The 20,067-nt window shown below is 41.7% G+C and overlaps 1 protein-coding gene across 1 annotated transcript in view; it reads left to right on the top strand.

The window, feature by feature from the left end:
• Positions 1–1,621: 1,621 nt before the first annotated feature.
• The window catches only part of TSPAN7 (tetraspanin 7), a 106,308-nt gene continuing 87,862 nt past the window's right edge, over positions 1,622–20,067 (top strand). Inside the window, exon 1 of the mRNA XM_062573994.1 lies at positions 1,622–1,763. Coding sequence (XP_062429978.1) covers positions 1,683–1,763 — 81 coding nt within the window. The 5' untranslated portion in view covers positions 1,622–1,682. The remainder of the gene's footprint in view (positions 1,764–20,067) is intronic.

The following is a 20,067-nucleotide window of genomic DNA, read 5'->3' as shown; positions in this document are numbered from 1 at the left end:
TTACAAATGGACTTGTTCGAGGCCTACTTTTTCTATTTTTAAACATTGTCCCTTGAATGGTAAAGTCCAGATTATCACCTTGATATGGTCTCAGCTGCGGGAACTACATTGTTTTCACAGCTTGAGCAGATATGATGCTTAGATCTGACTTTGTTTCTATTTTAATGTAATAAAAGATGTAGTTTGGAGCACTGCTTTGGGAAGTGGGCAAGCATTTAGGAGGGGAATGCTATGCTCCAGTGTTCCCTCCCACAAACACACAAGGTTTTCCAAAACATGAGCATCACACAGGAAAACCTGAAAACACTTCTGTCATACCTGCCCATGTTCTTCACACAGCAGTTTGGGCTATCAAGGTGCATTTGTGCACAAGATGCACTTGCACACTCATTCTGACCAAATTTTTTTTGATGGGAACTGTGCCAAAAGCCCTGACATCCCCACCTGGGGAAAGCTGCCACAATCTACACTGCTCTTCTGCTGCTAGGGCTCTGCTGGATCAGCTCCCTTTTGTCACCACATTTTCTGGTCTTCTTCTAGACTAATATGGCTATTTCTCTACCATTCATTCATCCCTTGCTAGATATCGCAGTGAAAGGATATAGCTATGGTGATAATGAGAAGTAGGTTGGCTCCAGAGGGACCGTGTTATCTCTCTGCCATGTTTGGTCATTCTAGGCTTTTTTGGGGCCAGCAGAGATGAGCCAGGTCTGCATCATCTGCAGCTCAAAGAAACAGAGAAGTAAAAGTGTTCATGTGAGTTTAGGCTGGGTTTCAATGCCAGGATGAGTTCTAGGGCAGGTATCAGACTTGAGGCTGAGGCAAATCTGAGGGCAGGCTGAGGCTCCAGCAGCAGCCCAGCTCTTGAAGAGCAACATTCACAAACCTTGCCTTCCTCTGCCCCTAGAGCTGACAAAGAGAGAAATGTCAGAGATGGCAGCGCTGGAGGAGTCCTGGCCCCTCAACAGCAGAGATCTTGTCTTTATGTATGTCCTGACTCATCCGTATTTTATGCCTGTTGCTGTCTTTCTTTCGAAACAGCGCTGTTTAGCAGCCAAAACTCGTGGCACTTGCACCCGCTATGGTTTCTGAATCCTTGCAGCTTGACTCTCCGAGGAAAACAAATTTTCACCACCACACTGAAAGCCATTTCCCTCCACAGGGGCAACTCCTTCCTGTCCAATTCCAACTTCCTGGGCCCACTTGAAGTCAAGGCTAGCAACAGCTTCAGTGGGAAAAGCTGGGGCGCAGGTCTTTACCTAAATAAATAAATAAATAAATAAGCAAGCAAGCTTTTTCTCCCTGCGGTGTATTCCAGACAAATTCAGCCCTAGGCAGAGTGCAGTGCGCCGGGCCCGCCCCGCCCGGCTCCGACCCTCGGCCCAGCGGCCATTTCCCCTCGGCCGCGGCCCGCCGGCCCCGCGGCAGGTGCGGGGGCGGCGGCAGGGGGCGCGCTGCCCGCTGCCCTCCCCGCGGCGCCGGCGGCCCGGCCCGGCTCGCCCTGGCGCTGCCGGGGGGCTGCGGGAGGCGGCGGCGAGGCGGGGCGGGAGCGGCGCGGATAAGCCGCACGGCGGAGCGGGCTGAGCGCTGAGCTCACCTCCCTCCTCCTCCTCCTCCCCCTCCTCCGCCCGCCTTCCCTCCCTCCCTCCCCGCGCCCAGCCAGCAGCCGGGATCTCAGTAGTATGGCATCGAGGAGAATGGAGACCAAACCCGTGATAACGTGTCTGAAAACCCTGCTCATCATCTACTCCTTCGTCTTCTGGGTGAGTGCGGCGCGGCGGCCGCCCGCCCCAGCACCCCCGCGGCGGCCGCGACCCCCCACGCCCGCCCCGGTCCCCGCCGCTGTCCGGCGGGAGGGCACGGACCGGGCCGCCCCGGGCGCCGCCGCCGGCTCTCGCTGCGCACCGGCGCCCGGGGCTCCGCGCCGCGCCGGTTTGTCATTGACTCGCCCCTGCAGGGTCACGTTTGCATTGGCGGCGGAATATCTGTGCGCGTAGCTGCATTTAAGGAAAAAAATATATAATCCTGTATTAATTATTTTTGGCCCTTTCTTGCGAGCCGATGCGGGGGAAAGTTGCCGGGTGGCCTCGGCTCCCTGCCACGGCCGCCCCCTTGCCGGCCGCCTCCCCGGGGCGGGGTGGGGGGGCGTCCCCGGGCTGGCAGCGCCCGCTGCCCCGCGCAGGACAGCAGGGCTCCCGCTGGCCGAGGTCGTCGCTTATCCTATTTATTAATGTTAAATTTCCCCCTTCCTCCGCCCCCTCCTCCTCCCCCCCCCCCCCCCAAGCTGGGGCCGGTTGGAGCCGTTGGTGCGTTCGCCCCCGGCCCGGTGCCTGTCGCGCGTTGTGTAACCCAACCCCTGGGCTCCTGTAAACCGTTTTTATGACCCAGATGCATTAATGGAGTTATAATGATCGACTGACAGGGTCCTGGTTTTTCAGGCGGCCCTGGAGGTTAGAGATTTTTTATTTATTTATTTATTTATTTATTTATTTATTTATTTATTTATTGCCCTCGGCGCCCGGGCCTGTTACTCAGCAGATCGCGGGCATAAGCGGCATGTTGTGGCAGCAGTCGGCAGATTAAAGACCTTTCTAATGGCACATGGTGACAGTGTGTGATAATGGCCCCACTGTGTGCCGTTACAGACCACGGTCTGCCCATCACCGATACAATAGGGTGAAGCGAATTTGTCACTTGCTACCGAGGCAAGCTTATTGTGTGTTATCATTTTAATAGCTTTATACCGTGCAAAGTGCCTGTGAAATAAAGTAACTCAGTTTTTCATCGTTCTGCTTAAAAATGTATTCTAAACTAAGATTGACCTACTCGTAGAAATAAAGCTTTACATCTTTAGAGTGCACCTGTGACTTTTGTCTTTCTAAATTCAACTTCATATGTCCTTAAAAAAAAAAAAAAAAAAAAAAGCACACCTAAAAGTCATCCTGCTAATCCATGCTTATGGCAGGTCCCCTATGTTGTTATCTTTCTCACCCCCACCCCTGCTCTTAGACATGCTTTTTTTTTTTTTTTTTTTTTAGGTAGGTAGCTAACTTTGTACGTTTTACCATGGTTTACAGACTCATCCTTTCCAGCGCTCAGCTCTCAGTTGGCTCTAGGCAAATCCCCCCTCATTCCTGTGATTAATGAGCAACTGCAGGGACTCTGGTGAATTCGTGGTGTGTTTTCAAGTGATGTCTTTTTAACAGTGACCGCTGTATCTCTCTTATATCCTGAATAAACGGAGGACTGAAATCAGCACGCCTGTCAAGCTAGCACATTTCATGAACGCTAATCTCATTAAAAAAGAGAGAATTGTACATTGAGACAAGCAGCTGGCTAAGGGAATTTGCAGTCCAGGTTGTACTGATGCCAGGCCAGGTTGACAGCTGTGACATCTTAGGGTAAATGACACAGCTGAGCTCTGGTTTAAGCCATAACAGTGTGTCTGTGTTGGTGGGGTCCTCCAGTGAAAATTCCCTTAGTCTAAACTGGCCCTTGATTGTCACAGTCTTCCAGGAAGGCATGGTCCACTAGCATGGACCTTCTAGGTACTTAACGCTCAACAGCCATCAGAGTGTGTTTGCCTGTTTGTCCTCTTCCTTGTGCCTGGACGAAGAAAAGAAACAGCTGGAGACAGATTACCACAGACATGAGCAAAAGAGAATTGATTCCTCTACCACCATGATTTGTGTTGTGTTTTCTCAAGGTCGTGTGGCACCAACCTAGAGAAACCTAGGCAGATCCCAAAGGGAAGAGTCAACCGAGGATCTGGTAGAGGTCCAGAGTATTTGACGGCAGACCCTATGTCTGTCATTTATTCCCATTTTTAGCACAGGAGTCAAAAAAAAAAAGTTATATTTTTGGCCCTTTCTGAGGTATGAATCACCCCACTGAGTATACATTAGAGTAGGCTAGACTTATTGCCAGGAGTATAGCAGAAATATCGTGTTCTCTCGCCACATCCTCTCCTTCTGTCTGCAAGTTTGAGAGCTGAGGGATGTGTGAAGTTGTCGCAGTCTCCTTCCATTATTTTCTGGGGTGCTGGGGTGCTCTCATGCTCCTGGCTCCAAATGCAGAGTCAGTGTGACTCAACGTTGGTCCCTGTGAATTCTCAGAGCTGAAAATATGAGAAGGAGTGAAGAAAAGGAACTATTTTTAAATTTTAATTTCTTGCATTTATCTAAGTATCAGAAACAAAACATGCCAGTGCCACAGACTATTGGTTTGCAGATTGCTTTGCCTTGTTTGTTTGGGCGGTTGCAAGCTAGTTTGTGAAGGAGAAAGTTCTGCATTGCTCAGCTGCAGTTCATAAGGATTTTGAGGAGTTGTCTTTTTCTTGTAACTGTGGAGATGGAAGTGGCAATATAATGCACACTACTGTATAACTACTTCTCTGTGGCTGAGAAGTAAGTGGTAGAAGTCCTTTGGATATCTTACCAGGAGGTTATAGATTGTGATATGACAAGGAGAGAAAATGCTGGATTGCATCTGGTGAGGTCCCCTGAAAAATCCACAAGAACTGTCTGTGTTTACATGGTTTATAAAAGCAGAAAATCCATGTATGTAGAGCATTCCCATCATGAGAGATAATTTGTCAGAGTTAAATCTTTTTTTGTATAAATGAGCGAGAGGTGTGTAGATGAAGGTTTTCTGTATAAAGACTAAATGAGGCTCTACTAACTGCATGGGAGCTGCAGGGTGATAATGAAGAGACTTACTCAGATTTTCTACTGCGTAGCTTGTTCCTTTCCAAATTGGTTTTATTTAACAGTATTTGTTACTTCTGCTCCCCCCCACCTCACTGTAGCTCCCAACTTCTTTCTGTAAATATGTGAACATGGTAGAAAAATTCTATAAACAGAGATAACAAGCTTTTTATGTGCTCATATATGTTGTTATTCATAGTACACATTAAATGCCTAGAGTTACCTCTTTTAGTCCTTAAGGGATGTAGTAATAAAAATTCAACAGCCATTTCTTTCCTAATCAGACTTCTGTACTAAATGCATCTGGTTTGGAAGTAGTAGATTAAAAAAGGCAGTAAAAGCACTGCTTGACTGTTAGCTATTTTTATTTGTCTCCTTTTGTGTATCGTAAACTACTTGCATAGAAGTCTTAGATATAACCTGCCTCTTATTTAAAGGAATGTGAATTTTGGATTGAAATCCAAAATTCATTTTCTATAGATGAGTGAAATCTTTAAACACCTACTAGTACCTTTTATTTATCTAGTTCTTAAGTTGTCTTCTGTCTTAAAATATATATATTCTTATATCTCAAAGCCTTTGCAGTGAACTCATATTATTTCAATATCAAATTGGCTCAGTTTGTTTTGGGAGGGGGTTTTGAGGGTGTGTGCATTGGTTGTTCGAGTTACAGTGCTACATAAAATGGGTTCTGTCTTATACTCAAAGCTTACTGTTGTCTTGAAAAGACACCATAGCAAGGTGACTTTTTTTTTTTTGGTCCTGTGAGGATACTTCACACTATAATGAATACTTTATACTATTGTGGCTGCTTTAGGGTTGCCTTGCTTTTAATTCATGTAATAAAACCTTATAAGCAGAATTTCCATTTGAATCTGAGAGGGATTGTTGAATTGAAGAACATCTTGCAATCAAGATCAGTTTTTCAGATATTAAACTAGGTTTTTGGTACATGATATGGTACATATTACTTGGCATGCGATAAAATTGAGACTAAGATACCTTTTTGCAATAATAATAGTTTAGTTTTTCCGAGGTTTTTTTTGCTGGGGAAGTGGATCTGCGCACCCTCATGGGTCTCCTTGCGGGTTAGCAGATTGCAGGAGGATTGTAGGCTGACTGGTGGTGTGTGCGTGGCAGGACAGGTAAGTGCTGCTTGGTGGAGCAGAGCTGGGGCTGTGGGCCTCCTGTGGATGGTCTGTCCTCACGCACAGGCTATCTGAATAGCACACACAGAGATGCCGGTGTGGAAAAACAGCTGAAAGTAGGTATTTTTGTGTTGTTAATCTTCCTTTTGGCCATTTTCTCTGATTGCCGTGGAAATGCTGCATAATCTTAATTGAGAGGCGAGATGGTTAGGAGACCATGCTGCATGCTGAGATCTGCCCAGCACTGCATGCAAGAGTGCGCCTCCCCAGCATAAGGGGAAGGTGGGCTTCTGCTTCAGGAAAATAAACCCAGCATCTCCACCTTCTCCTGCGCTCCCAGCAAATGAGGTCAGCGATGGGAGGGGTGAGTGGGGGTGGAGGACCGACTTTTCTTCCCTCCGGTGCCAGGGCTGCTGGCACCGATCTTCCTTGCTCTGTGCTTGGCGATTGAGGGGTCTCCTGCACCTGCATGGGGATGGCTAGAAGGGCAGTTTTTAGGGCAGACAATTTGAAGCCCTTCGGTCCCTCCAACACTTCTGGAATGTTCCTGATACTGGGATTTATAGTGCAAATGCTACAGCTATACAGATGAGCTATATGGCATTTGGTTACAATTTCAAGAGCTCACAAAGGTATTTTCTGGGTAACATTTGAGTCAAAGGATAAGGGTGGTAGTTTGCTCTGTAATGCAAATTTATGGCTGAATTGCTGACCTATCTTCAAATACAGCGTTCAAGCTATGCACTATAGTATGGAATTAACTTTGCATGTCCCTTTGAGTTACTAGTGGCATTAATAATCTTCACTATGAATGTCTGGTTGGATTATTGAAATTATTGTTTTCTCCTCAGAACGTCTTTCCTGTGCTTCTGTGTTATTTTCTGCGTGTGTCTGCTCTTTCTGATACCTGCTACCATGCTTGTGGTTTTCCTTCCCCCCCCCATTTTTTTTAATAACTGTTAGCAGACAGTATTAAAGGAAATATTTCAGGAAACATTTGTGCTTTCCTATGCGCTTAGATTGTTGTATCTTCTGGTAGTTTTGTTGACTACAAAAACATGATTGTTGTACTTTTGGAAAGAAAAGCTGTTGCAGGTACTTAGTTACCTGAAATCTAGCAAAATTGCATTTTGAAAAGCACAGTATTTTTGTTTGAAATTCCTGGTCATGATGGATTTAATGTGCACCACTGTTAAAGGACAAACCTCATGCATTTTTCTCCTTAAATAGGTTATTTCCAGTTCTGTGCTCTTAATGACACACAGGAAAGACAAAAGATAATGGTGTCTTCTTGTGAGCGCAGCCCTGGGTGAATTGTATTGACTAAATAAATAACAGAATTAAAAAAAAATGCCAAGTACTGTTTAAAAACATAGCTGCAGAGTCAGCTTTCTAAATTCACTGTTGGGGTGGTTACCCAACTTGGCTTAGTTTGAGTTTTTTTTTCCCCGCATGGAATGAAACGTGGACAGGAAGGTTGGGGCTGAAAGCTGTGGTGTTACATGCTGACATTGTGTGGATCTAACATTATTCCTTTTCTTAATAGAGAATTGGTTTTATAAGTTTAGTTAACCAGCTATGGAGCAGACACATTGGCAAATCTGTGTATGTTTTGCATTGCTGATGCCCCTTCATATCCTAAAAAATTTTGTGTGTATGATACAAATTAGAATAGTAGGAACAACTTGTTCAAGGGAGTAATTGACTTTGTGGTTGGTTAAATGCTCTGTTTTGTCTTGCTGTCTGTGTACCTGTGATTACATCTTCATGAGATACCTGCTACGCCTTCTCAGAGATGGTATCTCAACAGTTCTCTAGTTTGGGTAGTAGCTTGTCTACACCATGTCGGTTTGGACTGGTGAAGAAGGATAAGTGGGTGATGTGAAGTGTTTGTATTTGGGAGGACATGGGACATATTTGAACAAGCTGTGGCAGAAGTCCTTGCTCCTTGGCAGGTGATGAGAAAGGGGTGTTGTGGAATACTGTTGTTTGTGGGGTAAACACACTTGCATAGTGTCAGTACAAATAAAAGTTCTATGGAAGAGTGCTCAGGAGGTCTTGTTGCTAGCTCCTTTCAGTCAAGAAAACAGTATAGTTCTTTTTTTTCCTGAATGCTAGTATGGTATTATAGACCTTATTTGTCAAGGAAATGTAGAGAATTATCATAGGTAAAGTAAGATAAAATTTAAAATGGATCCATAAGCCTTATTTGATCTCTGATTATGTGACTATTTATCAATTCCAAGTGCTGTCGGGGTATAAATTAGATTACCTGGTACTGTTAGTCATCTCCATCTCTGGAATTTTATCATCTCTTCTTGTGTTGTTTTAACTGTCCTACAGATTTGTGTGCAGATAATAGATGAATATCCAGAAAGGCTATTTGTATATGTGAGCCTGTATAAACTTTTCTTTCAATCTTGCTCATGCTTCTTGATTCAATGAAGTTTCTTATGGAGATGCTGGCTCTCTTACAGTACTGAGTGTCTTCTACATCCACTGAATCAGAGGGTGAAAATAGTGTTGATCTCAGTGTATTGCAAATATAGATGGTTGAGTCTTGAGAAGGAGAGAAGACAGTAAGTCATCTGGGGAAGAAAGAGATGACAATTACTGTAAAGCCATTTTTATTTGAATATTGTCATTTCTTTAGACTCATCACTATTAATTAGTACTTAATCACCTCTCAGAGAATAAATCTTGTATCTGTACAGCAGACCTCTTTTATGTTTTAGCTTTCTTTCACCGTTATGGGCTTGTACTTTGTGCAGAGAGTGCCTTTAACAATTTTGGGGTTATAAGAGGGAAGTATTTAAATTTCTTTGCTACTGAAGGGACTCTGAAGCAAACTGCATTACCATTTTCTCATTGCTGAACTCGTTCTATGAGCTCTAGGAATAGACCACAAGGTTTTTAGGAGCTGTAAAGCACTACAAGTGCTACTGTTTAATTTTTCTGTAAACTCCAAGTAGTATTTTGCAATATGTTTTCCAAACATGCTTTTTTTCTCCCCAGATATCTTGTTTGGGGGGCAGTGCTGAAATGCTTAGCATGAACAACCCTTCCTGCAGCTCCCTGAATTGTCATGCAGAGTTCAAGCATTGGCTGTCCTTGGGTTTGGTTCCTGTTTAGTGTGCAGAGAAGTACTGCATGGGATCTGCAGTTGTGGTGAGGTGTCTCACTGCCCATGGCCACGCTGGGAGCGCCACTAGCATGGAGGATCCTGTGGAATAGCCAGGGCTGGCCAGAAGGCTAAAAATGGGTCTTACGATTAATTACATATATATATATACACACATATACATATACATATACATATATTTTCCCTTCTCCTCTCTCTCCTGGGAATTACTCACTGCTAGCTTTGAGGGTGGATTTGGGCTGTGTGTGACTTTGGTTGTATCAGGTTGAATATTATTTTATTATTAATCCAAGCATTTTTTTCCCAAGAGTTTTATTTGCTAGGAGAGTGTGAGGGCTTTAATAGTGAGGTGTTGCACACTTTGCAGGAGGGGTTCAAGGTAATTTTCTGTTCCCGTGTAATACTTTTTCCAATGTAGCACCTACATTGGACATTGGAAGGGACAAGTTCTTGAAGAACCCGTTAGCTTCATGGACGGCTTCACTCCTGTAGCATCCACAGGTCTGAGCTGTTCATTTATAATCAGCAGTATTAAAGCACTGAGTAGCTGCAAGTCATACAGCAGGGACTTCCTTCAATTCCTAGTTTCAGAGTAAGAGTAAGTGCTCTTCTCCCTGTGTTGTTTACAGGATTTCACCCTCTCCTGCCCGCTCATCCTCTTCTGTTGCACCGTATACACATATCATCTTTTCCTTCAGGTTTGCTCTCAAGATTCACAGACGTTTACTGACCAAGTCCAACACCTCACTATTAAAGTGCGTTTACAACTGTCCCCTAGCATACTAGAAATCAATCGTATTGCAAGGACCTGAGCACATTCCCTGCAACTAAAGTTTCAAGTAAACCTTGCTGATTTAATACTTTGGTAAATTTTAAAACGTTCATAATTTGGACAGAATTTCCAATGGGTTGCTCACTTTCTGGCAACAGCTTTGAAGTTTTTGTAAAATTTCTTATAGCATTTTTGGCAACATAAAATGAAAGAACACTCATCTCTGTTTCTAAAAATAATGGTGAGCTGAGAAAGTTTTTAGATACTCTTTTGAAAACGGAGCTATATCAAAATCTGAAATTCCTGATGGAAGTAGACCTCTCGGGGTGGAATCTTTCTGTGGTATGTGAAATCTTAAAAAACAAAATTTTCAAGGAAACAAGAATTTTCTCCATATGTCAAGTAGTGTCCACATCCATTTTTGTAGTTAGACTTTAAACTTTAAGGGAGTGTGCTCAACCAGTGGGATTAGGCAGAATCAAGGCTTGCTATTTAGTACATAAAGTGTGTTGGCTTCTTAGTCATACTTCAGATGTGTGTGTTGAGGAGTCTGTAGCAGGGATGGGGAACCTGCAGCGTGCCGTGGTGTATGCCTCATGGGGATTTTTGTGCCTCTTAGAAGATAACATGAAGGTGCGTAATTATGTGCAGCTTGCCTGGAGTTGTTCAGATGGCCTGGTCTGATCTGTTTCTAATGGTCATATTTAGAGGGTTGTCTAGAGGTCTAAATACAACCCCTACTGTTATAAAAACATAAGCAGAGGAATTTCAAAAGCTGTTTGACGTTGAGGATTATTGCGATTTTCCAGTATAATGAATGGGGAGGGGGAATGATAGATCTTACAGGTCATATTTTTACTGGGAATCTTATGCTTTCCGTTATAATCCATAATAGTCTCCAAGGTAAAGCATTTTCAGTACAACCTGCTACTGCCAAAAGACCAACAAAATACTACAAGTCTGTCAGGAAGGTTGCAGCTTTTATTTTTGCACAAATAAGATAAAATATAAGACAGAACTCTTTCCAGACAAGTAATAACAGAAGATGGAAACTCAGTCCTCTTACATGCCGTTCACTTCAATAGCACTTGACGTTTAAATGACTCTAATTAGGCTTGGAATGATAACATAATTAAGTGTATGTCACTCCTTTTCCCCTTTGAAAACAAACAGGAGACTGAAATACAAATAAGTCACTCTTGGTATCTTGAAGATTTGTGCATCTCATAGAAGTGATCAGTTTTACTGTTTCAGCTGCATTGGGCTGGATATAGAACTTCCTGTTTGGCTGTAGGCACTGACTGCAGACATAGCATGATGACATCTGCATGCAAAATGTAAGTCTTATAGGAACCCAACAGCTATTTTTTTTATAAATATTTAAAAAAAAATTTTTAACTTCCACTCCTTTTCCAGATGATTGATACTATTTTTGCATTTCATCAGAGCTGCTTTTTTGTATAGCTGTGTTTTTTAAGTTGGGTGAAGCAGACACAGTTTGCAGCAGCTAGTTAATATTAGCATCACCTTACATACTTTCTGGGACTGACCTTCTTCTAGTATTTTTTAGGAAAAACTGTTAAGTTAAATTACACAAGTGAAATGACATAGAGGCTTAAATTGATGTCTTGTCCCAGAACTTGTTACAGATTGTTTGTGTGTTACCTGCAGATTATAATTTTTATTAACATGCAAATACGGTTGAGAAACTAGTAAAGAAAGAACCAGAATCTCACCATGTCAAGGAACTGGCTATCAAGAGCATTTCAGTATTATTTTTTGGAAAATACAAGCCAAGCCCAAGTTGATTCCTTACTGCCTGTTCCCATAAAACAAGGAGTGATACAAAGTGATTGGATCAGGATTTACTAACAGAAAGCAGTTCCTAATGGAAGGTCACACCTCTCAAAAAGAAGAAAATGTATTTCGTGGGGACAGGATTACTGGTTTGTTTTTATCGTGGTTGGTATGATCAGGTCAGTGTACAATCTTTCTAGGAGGCAGCAAGGCCTTGCTTTATTTGCTTTTATTTTGCATATATTTTATATATGTAGGATCTTTGCACAGTTTTCAGAGTGTTTGGTGTTTGTGCAAGACTCTTGCTAACAGGATAGCATAACTGTCTCCTTTGCCCATGGGTTTGTAGGTAAATACTTTCTTACTGAAAACCACTTAAAAAAAAAAAAATCTCCCATTTGTCCTCCCTGCTGTGAAATGATGTTTTTGCTGCGTGTCCTTGCAGTGTGGTCTGAATTGCAGCTCAGTGCCCTCTGTCCTGCTGCATAGTGCTGAGTGGACGTGCTGTTGGTGGTGCGTGCCGGCGCGCTCGCTGGGGCAGGCGTGCGAGGCAGTCCTGGTCCCGGCTGTGAGTCGGTGAGCAGCCTGCCCGGTCCTCTGCGAGAGTCCTGCCCTGGCGGGAGCAGGCACAGAGAGGGCTGTCACGCTGTGCTTGCTGTCCTGTAAAATTACATACTGCGGGAAACATGCTGGATAAATGGAGTGTAGTGATAAACTGAATATTTCATCCAGCAATTGCTTTTCTTTTTTTTTTTTTTTTCTTTTTTTTTTTTTAGGGTGAAACCAGCAATGAAAATAAAACCTTCCACTTCCACAACTGTTGTGTTTTGTAAGCAACAGCCAATTGCTTTCTTATGTGAAAGATAGTCATCATACTTAAATAGATATATCTGTGGGAGAGCGAATTTTCAGCTAGTGAAATTGCCCCAAATGATATGGAAAAATTGCCTCAATTTCCATGAGCTTGTACTACATACCTGTAATATTAAAGCATATTCTTTCTCAGTTAAAGCAAACCTGATCCCTGTCTTACTGAAACTTGATCATGCTGCACCATAGCTATTTTTTAACAGAAGTGTCAGATTTAAAGTATTCCCTTCCCCCTTACTTGCTGACCTCAGATTGCCAGGGGACCAAAAAGGATTAATCCCTCTACCCTGAAGAATATCCAATATTAAAGTAAGGAGCTGGGCTGTTTCCTAGAACAGTGCAATCCCCAAATGATCAAAAAGATAGCTGAGCCACAACCGCTTAGATGATTTATTCTTTTAATTTCATGAAGTGTTCAGCTTCACAGTTTTGTGCCAGGTGTTGGACTAAAATTACTTCCTACTTTTTCTGCCCCTGCTACATATATAAAATACATAAGATGGCAGACCTCTGAATCTAAAGGGCACTGAGAAGATTCTTTTCTTTTTTCTTTTTTTAATTTCATGCTAAATCTTTACTCTTAGGCACTTTTTAAAGCAATTAATGATACAAAATAAAAGTTATTTCATCAGTGAGAATTAGTTAAATATTTTTTTTTCTAGAACCATCACGTGTCAAATCAGTTGTATACCCAAGCCTGAGTCTGGTGGCAGTAACATTTGCCTTCTGAAACCATATATTTTCTATATCAGATATGAGTGCAGTATTAGTAAACAAAAGAACATGATGAGAAATGGCGTTATGAGAAGGATGAAATTGACTGATGTTGATTACATGTGGGTAGGTCTGAGCTTTGTCCATCCAAAATATATGAAGTATTTTGCAGAGTCATCTTGCTCTTATTAAAATCATTAGAAACCATATATAACTAGGCTGTCTTATGCAACTGAATGCAGCAACAAACAATTTTTTTAAATTCGTTCACGCTTAATCAAGTGGAGTTTTCAAACTTGTTTTCTGTAATATTCAGGTCTGGTGAAAACAAGACTCTTCTGACTTGTATAGCATTGAATTACCGTAGCTTGCTCTTATTCTTTTCCTTTTTCTCCTCATTGCTCAAAGTATGACTGGTAAATGTAATCTTATGCCTGCATTGCCTATTGGTACCTAGTCTTACTCAAACTCAGACTATTTTGTGTTATCTAAATAGTTTCTAAGTGGTAGAGAAGTTTCTTTCCTGTTCTCCTCTCTGAGTGAAAATTATTTGGAAATCATATTAGTAGGTACAGAGGAAAATCTCTCATTTAAGATAAAGCAGCATGGGCATTATGGTTAGTTTAATAGTGACAGAAATAGCAAATGGAAATGTATGTTTATTTATTCTTAACGTTATTGGGTCTCATTGCCCAGTTTGCTGGGGCTTGTGATGCAAAGGTTCTTGCACCAAATATTAATTTCCTTGATAAACTGCAGCAGAGACCTGTGACTTGCTACAGGTTGACTCGAGTTAGTGGCAGGATTAGAGTTGGGAATGGAAGGGTTTCTCTCTCATTTGTGTGCTGTATATCTCAGCAGGATAGACCTTTTCCCACCTTTCTATGTGAGGACGGAAGACCTGTTAAGTTCTGTCTGCTGTCTCTAGATCTGCTTGTTTTAGTTGTCCTTTGATTTTGCAACAGCGTCATTCTGCAAGAATCACAGAATCACAGAAAGGTTGAGAGTTGGAAGGGACCTCTGGAGATCATCTAGTGTAATCCCCCTGCTCAAGCAGGGTCAAGGAGGCATGTCCTTTTCCAGTGTAGTGATCCACTGACTTGACCCCAGATACAGAATTGCTTTTAAAATACTGATGCTTTTTTTTTTTTTTTTTTTTTTTTTTTAAAGCCTAACTAAAGAACACGAGACTGAAATACTTTGTAGATGTGTTGAGGAGATATGGTCCTGGGAGGTCATATGTGAGTCAGCTGATAGGTGAATAAGTGCTGAGTACTAGGAGCAGAATTGGAGGGCATGGCAGAGTGCATGTTTTTTGGATTAAGATCGGAAAAGAAACGGAACCTGTTTGCTTCCTGTATGTTAATGAAAGAAGTTACTTTTGATATTGACAGCCATGCTTAATGTTGCCTCTGTTCTTTAAATTCTGTTGCTCTTAAGAAGCATTGTGTAATTACAGGAAAACTAAATCTTCAGATTTAAGTACCGGTGTTGAACCTCAAAAAATAATAGTCATTGTGCCTATTTTATAGAAGGAGACAGTTCAGTGGTCAAAATGGGAACAGTTTTGAATCCCCCCCACCTTTTTTCAAGTCTCTAACCGCAATCACTTTGTGTTTCTTTCAATTGCAAGAACAGCAGGTTGAAATAAAACTTGCATTTTACCTGCTATTAAGATAGCTTGTGGAGTAGGAGAGGTTTTTTTGAGAAATCTGGTGAATACTGTTTGTGGAGAGGAATTTTTGGGTGTGGAGCATTTGCCTGTATCTGAACATTCTTCTTTATGTGAAAGTTGTATACACATATCCACTGCAAAAAGCACTTTTTGCTTCTTGATACCTTGGGAGAGAGGAACACAGCTGGCAGTCCGTGATGACAGGGGATGTTCTGAAGTGCCCCAGTTGAGACTGCTTCCTTAAGTGGAAACCTGCCAGTCACCTTTCTTAACTTCACAGTTTGGGCATGCTGTGCTGTGGCAGAAAATCAGTTTTTTCTCACACAGAGCATAAGGATGGTTTCCTTCAAGGAAATTAGTGCACATTTCTGTAGATGGATATCCACCTCTCTTTTGAAAGGCCATTTGTCTACAGAGCAAGAAGGTTTTGTTGACAGGCTCACTCTGAAGGAAGGAAGGTTGATACGCTTACTTAAAAATGTCCTCATCCTCTTTGTGCTAAGTACTAGTGATCCATTACCTTCAGAGCAGTCTGTCCTAAGTGTGGCAAGCAGGCTGAAGTTTAAATGCTGGCTTCCAAAACAAGCTAGGTTGCTTAGTTCTACCTTCCTTTGGACATTAAGATATGGAGAAGATTTGCTATCATGGAGCTCTGGCTACAGACCAATATGCAGTATTTGGTGATTTATGGATTCTGTCACAGATTCTATGTATGAGATTGTCAAGTGCACCTAAGGGTTGCATTTTCTTAGTCAAAGAAGAATTTGTCTCTAATTTACTTTTGAAGTAGATGCTGTGACAGTTATGGAGACTTCTTGGTATTTTTCTATGATAAATTTGAATGCAGACAATCATGAAGTATAAGCTGTCCTGGCATGGCAGCTCTCAAGAGTCTGCTGTAAAGCATGAGAAGTGTATTAGCACCCACTGGGGCTCAGGCTGAGTTGTGCTGGGAAGGGCAGAATGAGGTTTCAAACCTGCTATTTAAGATTAGAATAGGCTGTAGGATGAGGGTTTCAGATAAGTTACTGGTTGGAGGAAGAATTTAGTTCTGGAATTTCTTCAAATTGAAGGGAATCTGATCATACTGAGAGCTTGATTTTTTTTTTTTTTTCTTTTTTCTTTTTTTCCACTCACACCTGTAGAGAAGCCTTTCTGGAAGAAATTAATACTCCGTGTCACTAGCTTTACATCAGAGTTAATCTATGGCTATGAAAAGCCTTAAGTTAAGTTGTATTTTGTCGTTTGGCCAGGGTGTGGTGGTGGGGAGGAATAGCTCTTGAAAGTGATGATCACTTCATCCTAGTACTCATTTCAAAACAGAGGAGATTTGGATGAATGGCAGCCTTTTTCTTTGTTTTTTTTCTTTTTTTTTTTTTCTTTCTTTTTTTTCTTTTTCCCTAATGGCCCCTTCTGCTACCAAGGTAGCTTTATCCTGAAGTCTATTGTAGTTTACTATTAGTTTATTTTTAAGTTGGTTAGACTGAAAAAAGAGCAGCCACTGTTTTGTTCGTACCTTCTTGTATGCTCTGGTGAACAAGAGGAAAAAAGTGTTCAGCAGGGACTCTGTTCAATTTGCAAAAGGTCATTAATTTCTCTGTCATTCTGGATGTTGCTACCTAAAGAGGAGAATTTGATGTAAGCTGCAGCACACTTTGTTTCCCACTCCTTTTCCATGAGCAGTGTCATGTATGTAGTAATGCAGACTGGCCTGTGGCTTAGTTCATGCTTTCGTATCTTTATCACCTTATTTGGTATAGTTTAAATTATACTTTTCCTGTGAGTGAATTACTAGTTGCTGTTCCTGTAGTTTAGACCAAACCTCTTAATGGTATTTTTGCTGGCAGTTTATTTCCTCCTTCTCACATAAGTAGGCAGGACTAATCTAGTATTTAGTAGAGACTTCATGCTAAATAGTAACAGATGGCCCAATGCTAGCTAGGACTGGGAGTATGCTAAGGATAGGAGTTACTGTTGTCTACATACCTGTTTTGGATCTGGATACGAATGTTTCACAGGAGGGAAAGCTGCTGGCACCAGGGGGAAAAACTGCTGGCAGTGGAATTGTGGAAACTTGTTTAGGAACATGGTTTTTGGTATTCCTTTTTCCAAGTCTTGATGTACTTGAAAATTAAAGTATGTGGTTTATGTTGGGCTATATCAATAATATTGAAATTATATCCCTTCTTGGATAAAATTGCTGTGTTTGCTGGTTTTCCCCATTTTGGTTTATCCTGTAGTTAAAAGTACTGTGTGACAAAGTAAGAGTATAGAAGAGAAGAGCCAGTTCCATTATGTAATCTTATTTCCATTTATGCTATACCATGTGATAACCTTAAAATGTTATAAGTAGTGCAAAGCTGAAAGAGAAGAAACAGAATTAGTTGTAGAAATTTCAGACCAGTTCTTTCATCTACTATCCCTGATCCTGTCCTGAAATGCTTAGATAGCCATAGCGGGCAGAAGGCCAAGTGGGAGAGGGTGAGGTATGAACTAGTGGTACTTCTCACAAAATGCCCTGAGGAATCTGATTCTGGGACCGTGTCTTAATGTTGGGCAAACAGCGTTGTCCAGACTCCAATGACTTTTTTCATGTGCAGCATCAGTAATTGGAGTGGGGTGAGTGTAGGGAAAGAAAGATCAGGCCTTTGTTGGGGCTCTGTCAGTATGTATCTTAATTGATGTCTGACTCATGGTCTACCATTTTTATTCATTTTCATTTATTCATTTCATTTTATTCATTTATTCATTTTCAAATGAATAAAAATGGTGGAAACTTTTTACTGAAAAATTGCTTATTGGACATGGGAAAAACTTTACTTTTTGTCCCGTTCCCTCTCCGCCTGTGGGAGCATCCCATGAAAATTCAGTTTCGAACATAAAACTTACTGCAGCAGGGGGAGAACTGCATGATAGAATGTAAATCCTCTGCCTTCCTTCTGGGTGGACAAAAGTGATGGGGTCCTTGCTTCATAAAGAATAACTAGAGCTTAAGTCAACTGTAGGATAATGTAAGGCTGTGACTTCTTTTCTCTGCAGTAAGATGATAACTCATAGTAGATGAAACGAGTTAAAACTACCCAGAGAATGATGATGCAGATGACCAAAGATGATCCTATCAGACCGACATCTTATCTTTGGGCAGCTGAGCAAGGTGAAGATGCTTTACCTCAGCCTGGCCTGGAAGCATTTCTGGCTCACAGCTTTGCTTTTGAACATTGGACTTTCATAGTGCTACATTGCTGAGGTGATAAGTAAGCAACTCCTGCTGTCATGATCTCTCTCTCTCTCTCTTTTTTTTTTTTTAACAGGAAGCAGGAAAAAGTTGGCTGTGTGTTGTGAAAAGATCCATGAGGACTGTCTCGTAGTTTTCATGGGAGAGGAGACAGTCAGTCAGTGAGAAGTACTTTTTTTTCTCTCTTTCCCCCATCCTTTCCCTCTATCCCAGTACTTGTTTGGGTTGATGATAAAGCCGAATTCTGCAGTTAGAAGTTATTGCAGTCATTCGTAGAGAATCGTATGATCATTCAAACAGAGAAATACAAATGGTGCATCTGGAGCCTCTTGCCGTATTAATGAGCGACTTCTTATTTTGGGAAACTACTTTTCCTCCATTAAAAACATTTTTATTGCCTTATTTACTATTAGAGTTGTCTCAAGGGCAACTAAACTCTTCTTTGGGCCATTATGTGTTTCTGAACTTGTTTTCTACCACAGAAGGTCATTTTCCCTGAGGCAGTAATTTCAGTGCCTAGAAATGAATAGCTTTCAGGACTCAAGTGGTCTTGTTACCTCCTACTGAGTTTTCAAGATGAAGGAAGGGCTGAGATACTTAAGAGATTTCTCTTCCAGGTGATTTAAGATTTTCATCACGAACAGTCCTTGTTCTGTCAGCTTTCTTCCCAAACCTGCTTGCTTGCCCTAACAAGACTCTTCTCCATGTGACTGGCCTTACGACATTAGTCTGTGGGCAGTGTTGTCACAAAATTAGCCATATTTAACTTTTTAATTTCATATCCTTTCACTTTCACCTATCTGGTATGAGACTGGAAGGTCATATCAAGGCTTGTTTTGTCTGAAGGAGAGTGGCCTCCATCAGCTGCCTTAGAACTACTCTCATTTTGGGCGCAGGCCAGACGACTAGATGGTCTTTGTGCCATACAATTGCAAAATACTATTGCTGGGTAGAGCCTTTAGAAAGAAATTCTATGCCAAGCTCTTTGTTTGGCAACTCTGATACAAGGAAGAGCAGAACTTGGAAAGTAGAAGGACTGACTGCACAGCCCAGTTCTGTGTAAAGACAGTGCAGTTGTGTCTCAGCTAGACCTAGCCCAGTGTAGTAGTGTTCAGAGGTCCTGGAAGTAACACAGTTGTGATTAAAGACATGCTGTTCCTTGCTTCTCTGGAGAATTCATTAGCAGCAGACCAGGGATGCATAGATTTGACTGTATGGTTTTCAGTTATATGACTGCTTCATGGTGCTGTATTGTGCACTGTAGATGTGCCGATGTCCGTAATCTAAATTATCCACAGTGTTTGAACTTACAGTTCTGTGAAGGCACCTTATAGACAGTTTGGAATGCCTCTGTGGTGTAGTGAAGTGATATTCAGCCATTTAGGGAGATGAGTTGTTCATATATATATATTTATAGATTTTCTTCCCATAGGCAAGCTATCCTCCAGCTCATTTGATAAATTATAGAATATTTTTGTTTTTTCATTTTTGCTATATGTAACTTTTGTACTTTATTTTTGCTATATATAATTGTGTTGAACATAGAACAGAAGAATGCCTGCACTATTCTCGCTTGGAATTGATTTTCTCTTATGAACTGACCAGATTAAGAATTCTGATGAGTTTGTCTCTCATGAAAATGCTAGAACACAGATATAGCACAAGATATTCTCAGAGCAGTGAACTTAAACGATTACCCCAGTCCCATGGCCTGCTGTTTCACTGATGGCCTCATTTGTGGAGATGGGACTAGAATTGCATCATTGGTATTTCAAGGGAAGAAAAGATGAGTTTTTCCTTACTTTCCCCAGGAACCACTGAACATATGGATGTGCAGAATGGTCCAAGGCACTTGCCCTTGGTGGAGGTGACAGCTGAGTCTTTTCTGGGTTTCTTATTTGTTAGGTATGTGGTAGAGTGCCACAGCATACCTTCTGGAGAACAACAAAGAAGGGAGCACTAGCTTTTGTTCCCACCTGAACTGCTGAAGGGATCAAAGTATTTAATT

This window comes from Rhea pennata, chromosome 1, assembly GCF_028389875.1.
Source record: "Rhea pennata isolate bPtePen1 chromosome 1, bPtePen1.pri, whole genome shotgun sequence".
Taxonomy (NCBI): domain Eukaryota; kingdom Metazoa; phylum Chordata; class Aves; order Rheiformes; family Rheidae; genus Rhea; species Rhea pennata.
The sequence above is the reverse complement of the archived record's forward strand: the minus strand, read 5'-3'. Positions and strand labels throughout refer to the sequence as shown.